General features: G+C 43.6%; 1 protein-coding gene across 1 annotated transcript; it reads left to right on the top strand.

The window, feature by feature from the left end:
• The first annotated feature begins 8,164 nt into the window (after nucleotides 1-8,164).
• LOC125644868 (uncharacterized) lies at nucleotides 8,165-10,054 on the top strand. The gene is made up of 2 exons (XM_048869490.2): nucleotides 8,165-8,883; nucleotides 9,472-10,054. The coding sequence occupies exons 1-2, from the start codon at nucleotides 8,478-8,480 to the stop codon at nucleotides 9,990-9,992; spliced, it is 927 nt and encodes a 308-aa protein (XP_048725447.2). The 5' UTR covers nucleotides 8,165-8,477; the 3' UTR covers nucleotides 9,993-10,054.
• Nucleotides 10,055-14,658: the final 4,604 nt, after the last annotated feature.

Genomic DNA, 14,658 nt, shown 5'->3' with positions numbered 1-14,658 from the left:
GGTGCTGGCTAAGGAACCCCTTTTGGGGTGTAGAGCTAAGGTGTGAAAGTCTTCCAGATCTGTGGATGGTGTTGGTTTATTATGAATGCACTTACAATAATTAATAATACTGGACAGTTATCTAGCAATTCACAGCTTCAGAGTGTTGTACAAACAGTAATTAATCCTCAAACACTCCTGTAAAGTAGGTATTGCTCCTGTTTTATAGATGGGGAAACAAAGACACAGAAAAGTTATATCAAATGACTTTACTTGCACACAGCAAGTCAGTGGCAAAGCCAGGAGTAGAACTCAGAGTTAATGTCTCAAAACTCTGGGTTTAGAATGATAGACTCCTGATAACATTTTACTTTTACAATACACCTTCCACCCTGAGAGATCAGGAAGCATTTTACAAAACACTGTAAGTGTGAATCATTTCATCCTCACTGAAATGCAGCAGCTGAATACACAGGAACACTATACATAGTTGAGAACAATATGTTATTGAAACTGCAGGGAGAAATTAGATAGGCAAAATGTAATTATTCAAACTGGAATGTGGCCAGACACCAAGCTAATATCCTATCTTGCATAAACATGCTATGAGATATGTATTAACCAGAAGTGGTTAGGATCTCAGTTTAATATCTAAAAGACAGCACCAATAGTACAGAAGGGCTTGTGGCATCATGCCACGGCACTGGATCAAAAGGAAATATGCCATTCACTGAATCAATATCCACTTTTCTTCCTTGGATATATTCTATCCAAGAGCATGGAGACCGAACCTGGGTTAGTAGGAGAGGACTTTTAAGGTCAGAGCTTGAGGTGATCTGGCTGCAGGCTAACAGATATGAATGGATAGTGCAGAGAATTGCTTTCTGCAAAAATCTATGTTAAATTGGCAAATCATCTATTTTGTTCATACAAGACCATCTACACATAAGGGACTGACATACTGTATTATTTATTCATGCTCTCAGTTTTCTTTTGAATCACTTTCTTAATTGTTTTGTATGATTGCTCAGCAGTTTGTGTATTTTTGTAGATTATATGAGCTAATGTATTTTTCCTTTGCAGTTTCTAAAACTAAACACTATCCTATCTCTTCCACTCTGTCCTCCTTCTCCTGGAATAACACGTGTATATAAGGCAAAATGTATAATGCACCAGTATCTCCTGCAAATTGTAACCAACCTTGTTTGTCTGAGTGATTGTCTGACCAAGAAGTAGGACTGAGTGGACTTGGTAGGCTCTGAAGTTTTACATTGTTTTATTTTTGAATGCAGTTTTTTTGTACATAATTGGACATTTGTAAGTTCAGCTTTCATGATAAAGAGAGTGCACTACAATACCTGTATGAAGTGAATTGAAAAATACCATTATTTTGTTTTTTACCGTGCAAATATTAGTAATAAATATAAAGTGAGCACTGTACACTTTGTATTCTGTGTTGTAATTGAAATTAATATATTTGAAAATGTAGTAAACATCCAAAAATATTTAACATAAATGGTATTATATTGTTGTTTAACAGCGTAATTAATCGTGATTATTTTTTTTAATCACGCGACTAATCACGATTAATTTTTTAATCGCTTGATAGCCCTAGTACTGAGTGAAGTAAAGTTGTAAAATCAATGTTGGCAAAGCAATAAATGAATCATTAACGCCTTTCTTAATTAGCAGAAATAGTTCTCTGTCTATAGACACAGAGAGGATTTCTGCTTGTATTTCACAAAGAATCCAGCTTTGACCATTGTCAATTCTATTTTTAAGCGTGTATGGCTGAGACAAGCTCTCATGTTATTGTATTATTTTACAATCACGTGAGATCCTCAGGTCCAGGTGGCTGTTACGGTTTGTGAACCTGATTCTTGATCTGTAAAGTGATCTCATCTGATCTGGCAGAGAGCCGTTTTATTTTTAGGACAGTCATTGCTATGGTTACAGTGAAGGCAGACTTGGTTCTTAGTATCCCTGATTGTGGAGCATTTGCTATGTAATTATTAGTAACAATAAAATAATTTTGAAATTATCTCTAATCAGTGTATTATGTGCATGTAGGGAGGAAAAATTATATACCACAATAGTTTTAGAACATGAATAAGCATTTTATTTAAAATTAAACAACATTTTTACATTCCACAAAACACCAAAATTAGTTATCATAAACCTAGGATACATTGATGAGCTACATTCATCACTGGTGTAACTTATGAAACCATTGAATTGCACCCACTTAGCTAAGCAGTAAATTTGGGTCACGGGAGTCAGGCCTGCTTAACTAAATCTGGGAAATATAGCTGTTTGCATGTAAAGTCTATGAGGCTATGAAATGACTTCATTTCTTCATCCTACAAATAGTCATGGACCCAGATTCATAAGAGTAGCCCTATTCAAGACAGCACTTAGGCATGTGCTTAATTTTAAGTGCTTAAAGTTCAAGTTAAGTATGCACTTAAGAGCTGTCTTGAATAGGAATGGAGTTAAACACTTGCTTTCATGCTGTACTGAGTTGAGACTGAAATTAGTAAGAAGGCAAAGAACTGTCAATTCAATTGCTATTCTTTATCTGAAAATCTGAAGACACAGAACTAGGCAATTCAGAACTGGGCATATTGTTCCTTGTTCCTCTATAAACTCATTATAATATAGTCCTCCTATTACAGTTCTTTTCCAGAAAATGAAGAACCTCTGAAATCGTCAGAACAGTTTTATTCTATTTGTTAACTATCTTTAAACAGAATGATCTGCTCTTTATAAAATACAACTTGTAAGCAATATCTATCAAGTAATGTAACAGGTTATTAAATGTATCATATCTAAGGCTACGTTTTAGTCACGGGTATTTTTAGTAAAAGTCCTGGACAGGTGACAGGCAGTAAACAAAAATTCATGGCCTGTGATCTGTCCATGACTTGTACTATATACCCCTAACTAAATCTTGTGGGGGGACGGCCCAGGGGCCACCGCAGGTGCTCGGGGAGAGGAGGTGGCCTCGGGGTGCCACGGGTGCTCGGGGGAGGTGGCTAGGGACTCCTGCTGGTGCTGGGGGGATGGGGTTTGGCAGTGCTGGCAGGCTCTCTACCCAGCTCTTTGCAGCTCCCTGGAAGCACATGTCCCTCCCTCAGCTCCTAGCTCTGCGTGGTGCCCCCACCCCAACCACCGGTTCTGCAGCTCCCATTGGCAGTGAACTGCTGCCAATGGGAGTTGCAGGGGCAGTGCCTGCGCGTGGAGGCAGCCTGTGGAGCTAGAAGCTGAGGGAAGGACACGTTGCTGCTTCCAGGGAGCCACCCAAGGTAAGCGCCGCCCAGAGACCTCATCCCCCTCCCACGCCCCAACCACCAACCTTGAGCCCCCTCCCACACGCACCCAAACTCCTGCTGCTGCTGGGGGAGAGCGGTGCGATGGCCCGAGACTGTCCAGCAGCGGCTGCTGCAGAAGTCCCAGAGGTCCTGGAAAGTCACTGAATCCATGACCTCCAAGACAAACTCACAGTCTTAATCATATCACATACATAAATGTTTACAGGTTTCAGAGTAGCAGCCGTGTTAGTCTGTATCCGCAAAAAGAACAGGAGTACTTGTGGCACCTTAAGACTAACAAATTTATTAGAGCATAAGCTTTCATGGGCTGCAGCCCACTTCATCGGATGCATAGAATCGAACATATAGTAAGAAGATATATATATACATAGAGAAAAAGTGGAAGTTGCCATACAAATTGTAAGCGGCTAACATTAGCCAAACCGGACAGTCTCTACGCAAAAGAATAAATGGACACAAATCTGACATCAGGAATCATAACATTCAAAAACCTGTAGGAGAACACTTCAACCTCTCTGGCCACTCAGTAAAAGACTTAAGGGTGGCAATTTTGCAACAGAAAAGCTTCAAAAACAGACTCCAATGACAGGTTTCAGAGTAGCAGCCGTGTTAGTCTGTATTTGCAAAAAGAAAAGGAGGACTTGTGGCACCTTAAAGACTAACAAATTTATTTGAGCCTAAGCTTTCGTGAGCTACAACTCACTTCATCGGATGCATTCAGTGGAAAAAACTGAATGCATCCGATGAAGTGAGCTGTAGCTCACGAAAGCTTAGGCTCAAATAAATTTGTTAGTCTCTAAGGTGCCACAAGTACTCCTTCTCTTTATATTCCAATGAGAAACTGCTGAGCTTGAATTAATATGCAAACTAGATACTATTAACTTGGGTTTGAATAGAGACTGGGGGTGGCTGGGTCATTACACATATTGAATGTATTTCCCCATGTTAAGTATCCTCACACCTTCTTAAAAAGAAAAGGAGTACTTGTGGCACCTTAGAGACTAACCAATTTATTTGAGCATGAGCTTTCGTGAGCTACAGCTCAAACCGTCTAAATGGGCCATCTTGATTATCACTACAAAAGTTTTTTTCTCCTGCTGATAATAGCTCATCTTAATTAATTAGCCTCTTGCAGTTTGTATGGCAAACATATAAATGTTTACATGGCACCTTTTACCCAGAAGGATCTAAAATTACATTACAGTCTTTATACACAGATTACAGATATTGGGTTCAATCCCATTTTCAGTGTACCTCCGAGAGTCTTTGAAAATAAAATACTAATAATGTATGGCCAGACCTTCAGCTGGTTGAAATTAATGGAGCTATGCCATTTACATCTGACCCATGACATTTAAGGGCCTGATCCTGCGCTGCTGAAGTCGAGGAAATATACCTACTGATTTCAATGGAAGCAAGATCTGGCTCTAAATAAATACACGCCTGCGTGCTAAAGCACTTGGAGTGCTCTATAATGATTCAAAATTACAATGAGATACAGAAAATAAAATCTCAACAGTACACCAAACACAATAGCACCTGCAGATTAGTTTCTAAAGGTTCTTTGAAGCCTGTAAGAGAACTAACATAAACCACTGGCAGCTCACGACATACCTTAAGGCCAACATAGCATAAAAAAAAAAAATCAAAAGTATGCACATCAAAAGGGCACATCACTGCTAGACAGTATTCGTGTTGTGCTGCAAAGAGCGTGTTTGGTGGGCGGCATACACATGTCTGATGCACAAGACTCATCAGCATTTCAAAAAATACTGTAGCTAGTGTTAGCTTGAGTAATACTTGTTTCCTTCTATGCTTCCATCTAAAACCAAGTCATCACAAGCACAATTTCATACGGGACCCAGCTGGAATAAACAGTGCACACCAGCCAATCCACATGTGTATTCCAGGCAGTGGGACCTGGGGCTCAGTGTGGAAATACTTTGTACATTGTACCTTACATAGCATGTCTTGTTTTGCTTTACAGAGAATGACACAAGAGCATGAGATGCTTAAGAAAGGATTAAGTAAGACAATGAGCCTTAGTAAAACAAGCTGTTGTATAAACATCATCTTGGGAAAATATCATATGGAGGTGTAAAACTCCACTGAAAAGTACAGCTGCAATCCCATGATCACAGACATTTACTGGGCTGTGAAAATAAAGCTTTGTCATAAGAAGGGTTGTATGAAAAGTGGCATTTTAGCAAATGTAAGCCTCTCCCTCCAGGAAATAGAAATCAGAAGTTTTTGCACTCCTGTATTGTATCATGATACGATTATTGCAAGAAACCCTCTCTTGCCAGCACCCTCACACTGAAAGCACACTGCATGATATTTGGTGTTAAAGCAATGTCATAGAAAAGCAGGGTAAGGAAAACTGTGACTCTCCTCATGTAATGCTGTGAACATGCATACTCCCTGTTATCATAGGCTAAACTGAGGTTGCAGATCAGAAGGGGAAGTGATAACACTGACATTATAGCCATGTCTGATGTTATATCCATGGACATTATAAGCAAGGAAAAAATCACTATTCTATCTGTCTAGGTTTTTATAACAGCACTTACCTTCATATTTCTAAGGCCATGAATCAGGAAAGCATTTAAGCACACCTTAAGTCCCATTGACTTTGAAGTAATTGACACACTGTGCTGTTGGTAGCATGAGGTAGGTAAAGGTGGCGGATAACTGGGGACAGACCATGATATTGACCTGTACTGGATTTATTTTAATATTTTTGTTGTTGCTTTTTCATTTTGGTTTTATTCTTCATTTAAATATTTCAATTTCACTTTGCATCAGTTCAAGCTACATAAAGACATTATAGCTGTTGGACCTGTGAAAGTAGAATGAATTATATTGAAATTGTAATTCATTAAAGAAATGCTGCTTGAAGAGTTTGTTGAAATATATTTGTCAGGAAGAGAAACATTAAGGAGTGTGAGACAATGGGTCCTCAAACTAATTAACTTAGAGCTCCTACTGAGCTAGAGATTGGTAAACGTTAGCATGCAAATAAGATATGTATGTATATTTGTCAGTTTCTGCTTCCTTTTGTCTCCTATGTTAAATTGGCTTTGGCTTCTGTATAAATAAGTTAGATTGAGCTTTTGCAGGGGGCTCACATATATCTGGGTGCATTGGCAAAGTGCTTTGCTAATAAACAGAGTGGTCTGACAAATTATATGAGTCCTGAATCTGACTTTGACAGACCCCACAGCAAGGATGAATGAGGCACTATGAGACTGCCAAACTCTATGGCTAAAGGGCAACTGGAATATTTCTTCTTTCTGCTGTTCATAAGATGCATTTTCAGAATGTTGATTAAATGGCTATAAACATATGGACCTACCACTATTAATTGACTACAGTTTAAAATACAGATAACATATTTGCATTTACTCGTAACAATCCATATAATCAGAGCTATTTCTCATGCAGAAAAAACATTCCAAAGCTTGTGCTTTCCTTTATTCCAAAAACCCCACACACCAGCTTGAGGGCTATTATCACCATGGGCTGGGGCAAATGCATGGCCTGTGTCTTGGTCTCTGTCCTTTGCTACAGTATTCTCTGGGGTACGTATCCATTTTGCTGAAGGTGCTGTCTGACTATAAAGTACTACACACTGTCCACTACATGTGGACCTTTTTAGGATTTTCACTACTTCCATCTCTTCTGGCAGCAGGCAGAAAAGCCTCTGTGAACTTGGAATCTATCTTCACTATTGAATTTAATTTTGGTATACAAGCAAGCTAATGATTTAGTACCATGAGTGAGTTTTACATGCAGTGTTAAGCTGATTACACTTTAACGCCCATGATTTCTTGGTACCCAAACCCTGAAGTGCAGTAATTAAAAAAATTCTGAAACAATTAACACTGCAGAACTTTAGATTTATTATTAAATGGTTTTCAGACCCGTTTACAATTTAAAAAGTTATATCTATTACCAGTCCCAGCTCTGCAAACTCAGCCTAGGATCCGAATAACAAAATAGGATCTTGCTAACATCACTGCTAGTAAATATTTAGTATTTGGAACTTTTAGCCAACAATTCTTTTGATGATACAGGAGCTATAGCACAATTAAGCTCACTTTATAGCATTACAGAACCAAAATAGTTAACAGGGTAAATAATAATTTATTGTATTCATAACAGTGAGAAACTGTAACTCTAAATGCATACATAAATAAATCTCAAAAAGAAGGTGCTATTTATAGGTATTCAGGAAAATAAATGTCAGCACATTTCAGTGTAAAGGTCTAAACTTTTGAATAATTAGCCTGTTGATCTAACCAAAAAGGATTAATGTAAGTAGCCACGAGCCATGTGGGTGCATCAAGTGTAAGTGCAGAAAACCAGAGTTCATTATAAATATTAGGGTTGGAAAGAATCTCAAGTCATGCAGTCCATTCCACTGAATCAATGCAGGACAGTGGTCAAATTTCTACAGCACACATGTTTGTTCCCTCTTTAGCTTTAATCTCAAGTGGTATCTCAATAATGACAATTCAGCAACTTTCCTTAGCAAATCATTCTGTTGTCTGAGCTTACTGTTAAAAGGTGTCAGAGGAGCAGCGTGTTAGTCTGTATTCACAAAAAGAAAAGGAGTACATGTGGCACCTTAGCCCTGGTCTACACTAGGACTTTAGGTCGAATTTAGCAGCGTTCAATCGATTTAAACCTGCACCCGTCCACACAATGAAGCCCTTTATTTCGACTTAAAGGGCTCTTAAAATCGATTTCCTTACTCCACCCCTGACAAGTGGATTAGCGCTTAAATTGACGTTGCCGGCTCGAATTTGGGGTACTGTGGACACAATTCGATGGTATTGGCCTCCAGGAGCTATCCCAGAGTGCTCCATTCTGACCGCTCTGGACAGCACTCTCAACTCAGATGCACTGGCCAGGTAGACAGGAAAAGAACCGCGAACTTTTGAATCTCATTTCCTGTTTGGCCAGCGTGGCAAGCTGCAGGTGACCATGCAGAGCTCATCAGCACAGGTGACCATGATGGAGTCCCAGAATTGCAAAAGAGCTCCAGCATGGACCGAACGGGAGGTACGGGATCTGATCGCTGTTTGGGGAGAGGAATCCGTGCTATCAGAACTCCGTTCCAGTTTTTGAAATGCCAAAACCTTTCTGAAAATCTCCCAGGGCATGAAGGACAGAGGCCATAACAGGGACCCGAAGCAGTGCCGCGTGAAACTGAAGGAGCTGAGGCAAGCCTACCAGAAAACCAGAGAGGCGAACAGCCGCTCTGGGTCAGAGCCCCAAACATGCCGCTTCTATGATGAGCTGCATGCCATTTTAGGGGGTTCAGCCACCACTACCCCAGCCGTGTTGTTTGACTCCTTCAATGGAGATGGAGGCAATACGGAAGTAGGTTTTGGGGACGAAGAAGATGATGATGAGGAGGAGGTTGTAGATAGCTCACAGCAAGCAAGCGGAGAAACCGGTTTTCCCGACAGCCAGGAACTGTTTCTCACCCTAGACCTGGAGCCAGCACCCCCCGAACCCACCCAAGGCTTCCTCCTGGACCCAGCAGGCGGAGAAGGGACCTCTGGTGAGTGTACCTTTTAAAATGCTATACATGGTTTAAAAGCAAGCATGTGAAAGGATTACTTTGCCCTGGCATTTGCGGTTCTCCTAGATGTAGTCCTAAAGCCTTTGCAAAAGGTTTCTGGGGAGGGCAGAATTATTTCGTCCTTCATGGTAGGACACTTTACCACTCCAGGCCAGTAACACGTACTCGGGAATCACTGTAGAACAAAGCATTGCAGTGTATGTTTGCTGGCATTCAACCAAAATCCGTTCTTTATCTCTCTGTGTTATCCTCAGGAGAGTGAGATATAATTCATGGTCACCTGGTTGAAATAGAGTGCTTTTCTTCAGGGGACACTCAGAGGAGCCCATTCCTGCTGGGCTGTTTGCCTGTGGCTAAACAGAAATGTTCCCCGCTGTTAGCCACAGGGAGGGGAGAAGGTTGAGGGGGTAGTCACGCGGTGGGAGGAGGCAAAATGCGACCTTGTAACGAAAGCACATGTGCTATGTATGTAATGTTAACAGCAAGGTTTACCCTGAAAGAGTGTAGCGACTGTTTTATAAAATGTGTCTTTTTAAATACCGCTGTCCCTTTGTTTTTCTCCACCAGCTGCATGTGTTTCAATGATCACAGGATCTTCTCCTTCCCAGAGGCTAGTGAAGCTTAGAAAGAAAAAAAAACGCACTTGCGATGAAATGTTCTCCGAGCTCATGCTGTCCTCCCACACTGACAGAGCACAGACGAATGCGTGGAGGCAAATAATGTCAGAGTGCAGGAAAGCACAAAATGACCGGGAGGAGAGGTGGAGGGCTGAAGAGAGTAAGTGGCGGGCTGAAGACAGGGCTGAAGCTCAAATGTGGCGGCAGCGTGATGAGAGGAGGCAGGATTCAATGCTGAGGCTGCTGCAGGACCAAACCAGTATGCTCCAGTGTATGGTTGAGCTGCAGCAAAGGCAGCTGGAGCACAGACTGCCACTGCTGCCCCTCTGTAACCAACTGCCCTCCTCCCCAAGTTCCATAGTCTCCACACCCAGACGCCCAAGAACGCGGTGGGGGGGCCTCCGGCCAACCAGCCACTCCACCACAGAGGATTGCCCAAAAAAAAGAAGGCTGTCATTCAATAAATTTTAAAGTTGTAAACTTTTAAAGTGCTGTGCTTAAAGTGCTGTGTGGCATTTTCCTTCCCTCCTCCACCACCCCTCCTGGGATACCTTGGTAGTCATCTCCCTGTTTGTGTGATGAATGAATAACGAATGCATGACTGTGAAGCAGCAATGACTTTATTGCCTCTGCAAGCAATGATTAAAGGGAGGAGGGGAGGGTGGTTAGCTTACAGGGAAGTAGAGTGAACCAAGGGGCGGGGGGTTTCATCAAGGAGAAACAAACAGAACTTTCACACCGTAGCCTGGCCAGTCATGAAACTGGTTTTCAAAGCTTCTCTGATGCGTACCGCGCCCTCCTGTGCTCTTCTAACCGCCCTGGTGTCTGGCTGCGCGTAACCAGCAGCTAGGCGATTTGCCTCAACCTCCCACCCCGCCATAAACGTCTCCCCCTTACTCTCACAGATATTGTGGAGCACACAGCAAGCAGTAATAACAGTGGGAATATTGGTTTCGCTGAGGTCTAAGCGAGTCAGTAAACTGCGCCAGCGCGCCTTTAAACGTCCAAATGCACATTCTACCACCATTCTGCACTTGCTCAGCCTGTAGTTCATAGATTCATAGATACTAAGGTCAGAAGGGACCATTATGATCATCTAGTCCGACCTCCTGCACAACGCAGGCCACAGAATCTCAACCACCCACTCCTGCGAAAAACCTCTCACCTATGTCTGAGCTATTGAAGTCCTCAAATTGTGGTTTAAAGACTTCAAGGAGCAGAGAATCGCTCCTGACTACTGTCCAGGCTGCCTGTGTACGGCTTCATGAGCCATGGCATTAAGGGGTAGGCTGGGTCCCCAAGGATACATATAGGCATTTCAACATCCCCAACAGTTATTTTCTGGTCTGGGAATAAAGTCCCTTCCTGCAGCTTTTGAAACAGACCAGAGTTCCTGAAGATGCGAGCATCATGCACCTTTCCCGGCCATCCCACGTTGATGTTGGTGAAACGTCCCTTGTGATCCACCAGAGCTTGCAGCACTATCGAAAAGTACCCCTTGCAGTTTATGTACTCGGCGGCTTGGTGCTCCGGTGCCAAGATAGGGATATGGGTTCCGTCTATGGCCCCACCACAGTTAGGGAATCCCATTGCAGCAAAGCCATCCACTATGACCTGCACATTTCCCAGGGTCACTACCCTTGATATCAGCAGATCTTTGATTGCGTGGGCTACTTGCATCACAGCAGCCCCCACAGTAGATTTGCCCACTCCAAATTAATTCCCAACTGACCGGTAGCTGTCTGGTGTTGCAAGCTTCCACAGGGCTATCGCCACTCGCTTCTCAACTGTGAGGGCTGCTCTCATCTTGGTATTCATGCGCTTCAGGGCAGGGGAAAGCAAGTCACAAAGTTCCATGAAAGTGCCCCTACGCATGCGAAAGTTTCGCAGCCACTGGGAATCGTCCCAGACCTGCAACACTATGCGGTCCCACCAGTCTGTGCTTGTTTCCCGAGCCCAGAATCGGCGTTCCACAGCATGAACCTGCCCCATTAGCATCATGATGCATGCATTGTCAGGGCCCATGCTTTCAGAGAAATCTGTGTCCATGTCCTGATCACTCACGGGACTGCGCTGACGTCGCCTCCTCGCCCGGTATCGCGTTGCCATGTTCTGGTGCTGCATATACTGCTGGATAATGCGTGTGGTGGTTAATGTGCTCCTAATTGCCAAAGTGAGCTGAGCGGCCTCCATGCTTGCCTTGGTATGGCGTCCGCACAGAAAAAAGGCGCGGAACGATTGTCTGCCGTTGCTCTGACGGAGGGAGGGGCGACTGACGACACGGCTTACAGGGTTGGCTTCAGGGAGCTAAAATCAACAAAGGGTGTGCCTGTACATCAAGGAGTATTTCAGGCAGGACTGCACGGAGGGTTCCAATAAGAAATGGTGCACCTAAGTTATCGTTGTTATTGGAACAAGGAGGTTAGCCTGGCCTCTGATTGATACATGGCTAGATTTACCTCGCTGCACCTTCTCTGTGAGTGACTGCAGTGTGATCTAGACAGGGGAGGAGGCAAATGAGTACAAAACAAATCTGGTCTATTTCTTGTTCTGACCCACTCCATCTATCTTTTACATCTTTGGCTGGCAGCAGACGGTGGAGAAGGACTGCATGCCATCCACATCTCATGGCTGCTCGGCAGAAGATGGTACAGTATGGCTGCTAGCCATCTTCATCTCTTGCCTGCCTGGCATAAGATGGTACAATACGACTGCTAGCAATCCTCATCTCTTGCCTGCCTGGCAGAAGATGGTACAGTACGACTGCTAGCAGTCCGTATCGCCTGCCCGCTCACCATAAGACGGTTCAATAGGACTGACTGCAGGACTAAAGAGAATGACCTGGTCAAGTCACTCCAAATTTAGTCCCTGCGCCCATGTCTGCCCAGGCGCTCCCAGCCGATGTGGCCAGGAGCACCTCGGACACGACGAGGACGACTACCAATCGTATTGCACCGTCTGCTGCCAGAAGGCAATGGGTTGCTGCTACTGTGCAGCAAAGCCGTACCGCGTCTGCCAGCACCCAGGAGACATAGGGTGACGGTTACCTGAGCTGGCTCCATGCTTGCCGTGGTATGGCGTCTGCACAGGTAACTCAGGAAAAAAGGCGCGAAATGATTGTCTGCCTTTGCTTTCACGGAGGGAGGGAGGGAACGGGGGCCTGACGACACGTACCCAGAACCACCCGCGACAATGTTTTAGCCCCATCAGAGTGCTCCATTGTGACTGCTCTGGACAGCACTCTCAGATGCCCGATTGTTTGCCATTGCTCTGACGCTGGGAGGGGCGCTTGCAGGGTTGGCTTCAGGGAGCTAAAATCAACAAAGGGGGTGGCTTTACATCAAGGAGTATTTCAGGCAGGACTTCACGGAGGGTTCCAATAAGAAATGGTGCACCTAAGTTATTGTCCTTATTGGAACAAGAAGGTTAGCCTGGCCTCTGATTGATACATGGCTAGATTTACCTCGCTGCACCTTCTCTGTAAGTGACTGCAGTGTGATCTAGAAGAATGAGTCCCCTAGACAGGGGAGGGGGGAAGCAAATGAGTACAAAACAAATCTGGTCTATTTCTTGTTTTGATCCACTCCATCTATCTTTTACATCTTTGGCTGGCAGCAGACGGTGCAGAAGGACTGCATGCCATCCACATCTCATGGCTGCTCGGCAGAAGATGGTACAGTACGACTGCTAGCAGTCCGTATCGCCTGCCTGCTCACCATAAGACGGTTCAATAGGACTGACTGCAGGACTAAAGAGAATGACCTGCTCAAGTCACTCCAAATTTAGTCCAAATGACACTCCAAATGTCTGCCCAGGCGCTCCTGATCGACCTCACAGAGGCGACCAGGAGCACCTCAGACATGACAATGATGGCTACCAGTCGTACTGTACCGTCTGCTGCCACAAGGCAAGGGGTTGCTGCTACTGTGTAGCAATGCCGTACCGCGTCTGCCAGCACCCAGGAGACATAGGGTGACGGTTACCTGAGCGGGCTCCATGCTTGCCGTGGTATGGCGTCTGCACAGGTAACTCAGGAAAAAAGGCGCGAAATGATTGTCTGCTGCTGCTTTCACGGAGGGAGGGAGGGAACGGGGGCCTGACGACATGTACCCAGAACCACCCGCGACAATGTTTTAGCCCCATCAGGCATTGGGATCTCAACCCAGAATTCCAATGGGCAGCGGAGACTGCGGGAACTGTGGGATAGCTACCCACAGTGCAACGCTCCGGAAGTCGACGCTTGCCTCGGTACTGTGGAAGCGCTCCGCCGAGTTAATGCACTTAGAGCATTTTCTGTGGGGACACACACACTCGAATATATAAAACCGATTTCTAAAAAACCGACGTCTATAAATTCGACCTAATTTCGTAGTGTAGACATACCCTTAGAGACTAACAAATTTATTTGAGCATAAGCTTTCGTGAGCTACAGCTCACTTCATCTGAATGCATCTGATGAAAAGCTCACAAAAGCTTATGCTTAAATAAATTTGTTAGTCTCCAAACGTGCCACAAGTCCTCCTTTTCTTTTTGTTAAAAGGTGGTCCATGATTGTGTTTACATTTTTCTTCTGTTTTAGGGCATCATTTGCAACAGTGTTTACCAAAGAAAATTATTTCCACTGACTTCCTTTCCTTGGTAGCTATGATTTTTATATTCACAAGGAAAGATCTTTTGTGGAAGCTGTACAAATCCAGTTATTTCAACCTCTCGCCAAAGTTAATATTTGTTGAAATCTTTTACTATATTTGTCTTGCTTTTGGATTTTCAAGGCACAAGGCAACATGCTGCTACACAACTGAGATCAGAATCGACCCCTTACACAATGCTATGTTGCAGAGAAGAGGCTGTATGTGTTTTATAGTCCAGTGTTCCAACTTCCACATTGGCAGACATTTCACAGAATGGATAATTTAGTAAGTTTAAAATCTGGACCAAAGCAGCCACTGAAACATCCTTCACACCTTGTAGTAAAAACCTTGAGTTTAAATATATAAATGTTAAATCTGGCAGCAAGTCACAGCAAATTTTCTTATTACAACACACGTGGGATATTAACATGTGGTGTGTCTCTTAAAAAAGAATTAGTTAAGAGCAATCAACTTGTCTTCATATTCAAAAACAGAGTAAAAAATGG

The sequence above is a fragment of the Caretta caretta genome, chromosome 11 (genome assembly GCF_965140235.1).
Source record: "Caretta caretta isolate rCarCar2 chromosome 11, rCarCar1.hap1, whole genome shotgun sequence".
In the NCBI taxonomy this organism is placed as follows: domain Eukaryota; kingdom Metazoa; phylum Chordata; order Testudines; family Cheloniidae; genus Caretta; species Caretta caretta.
The sequence above is the reverse complement of the archived record's forward strand: the minus strand, read 5'-3'. Positions and strand labels throughout refer to the sequence as shown.

What these genes read in the sequence shown, in the direction of transcription:
- LOC125644868 (XM_048869490.2), top strand. Translation starts at nt 8,478, where the DNA reads ATGAAGGACAGAGGCCATAACAGGGACCCGAAGCAGTGCCGCGTGAAA. An exon ending in AGGCGGAGAAGGGACCTCTG is followed by an intron (nt 8,884 to 9,471) that starts GTGAGTGTACCT and finishes TTTCTCCACCAG; the next exon opens with CTGCATGTGTTTCAATGATC.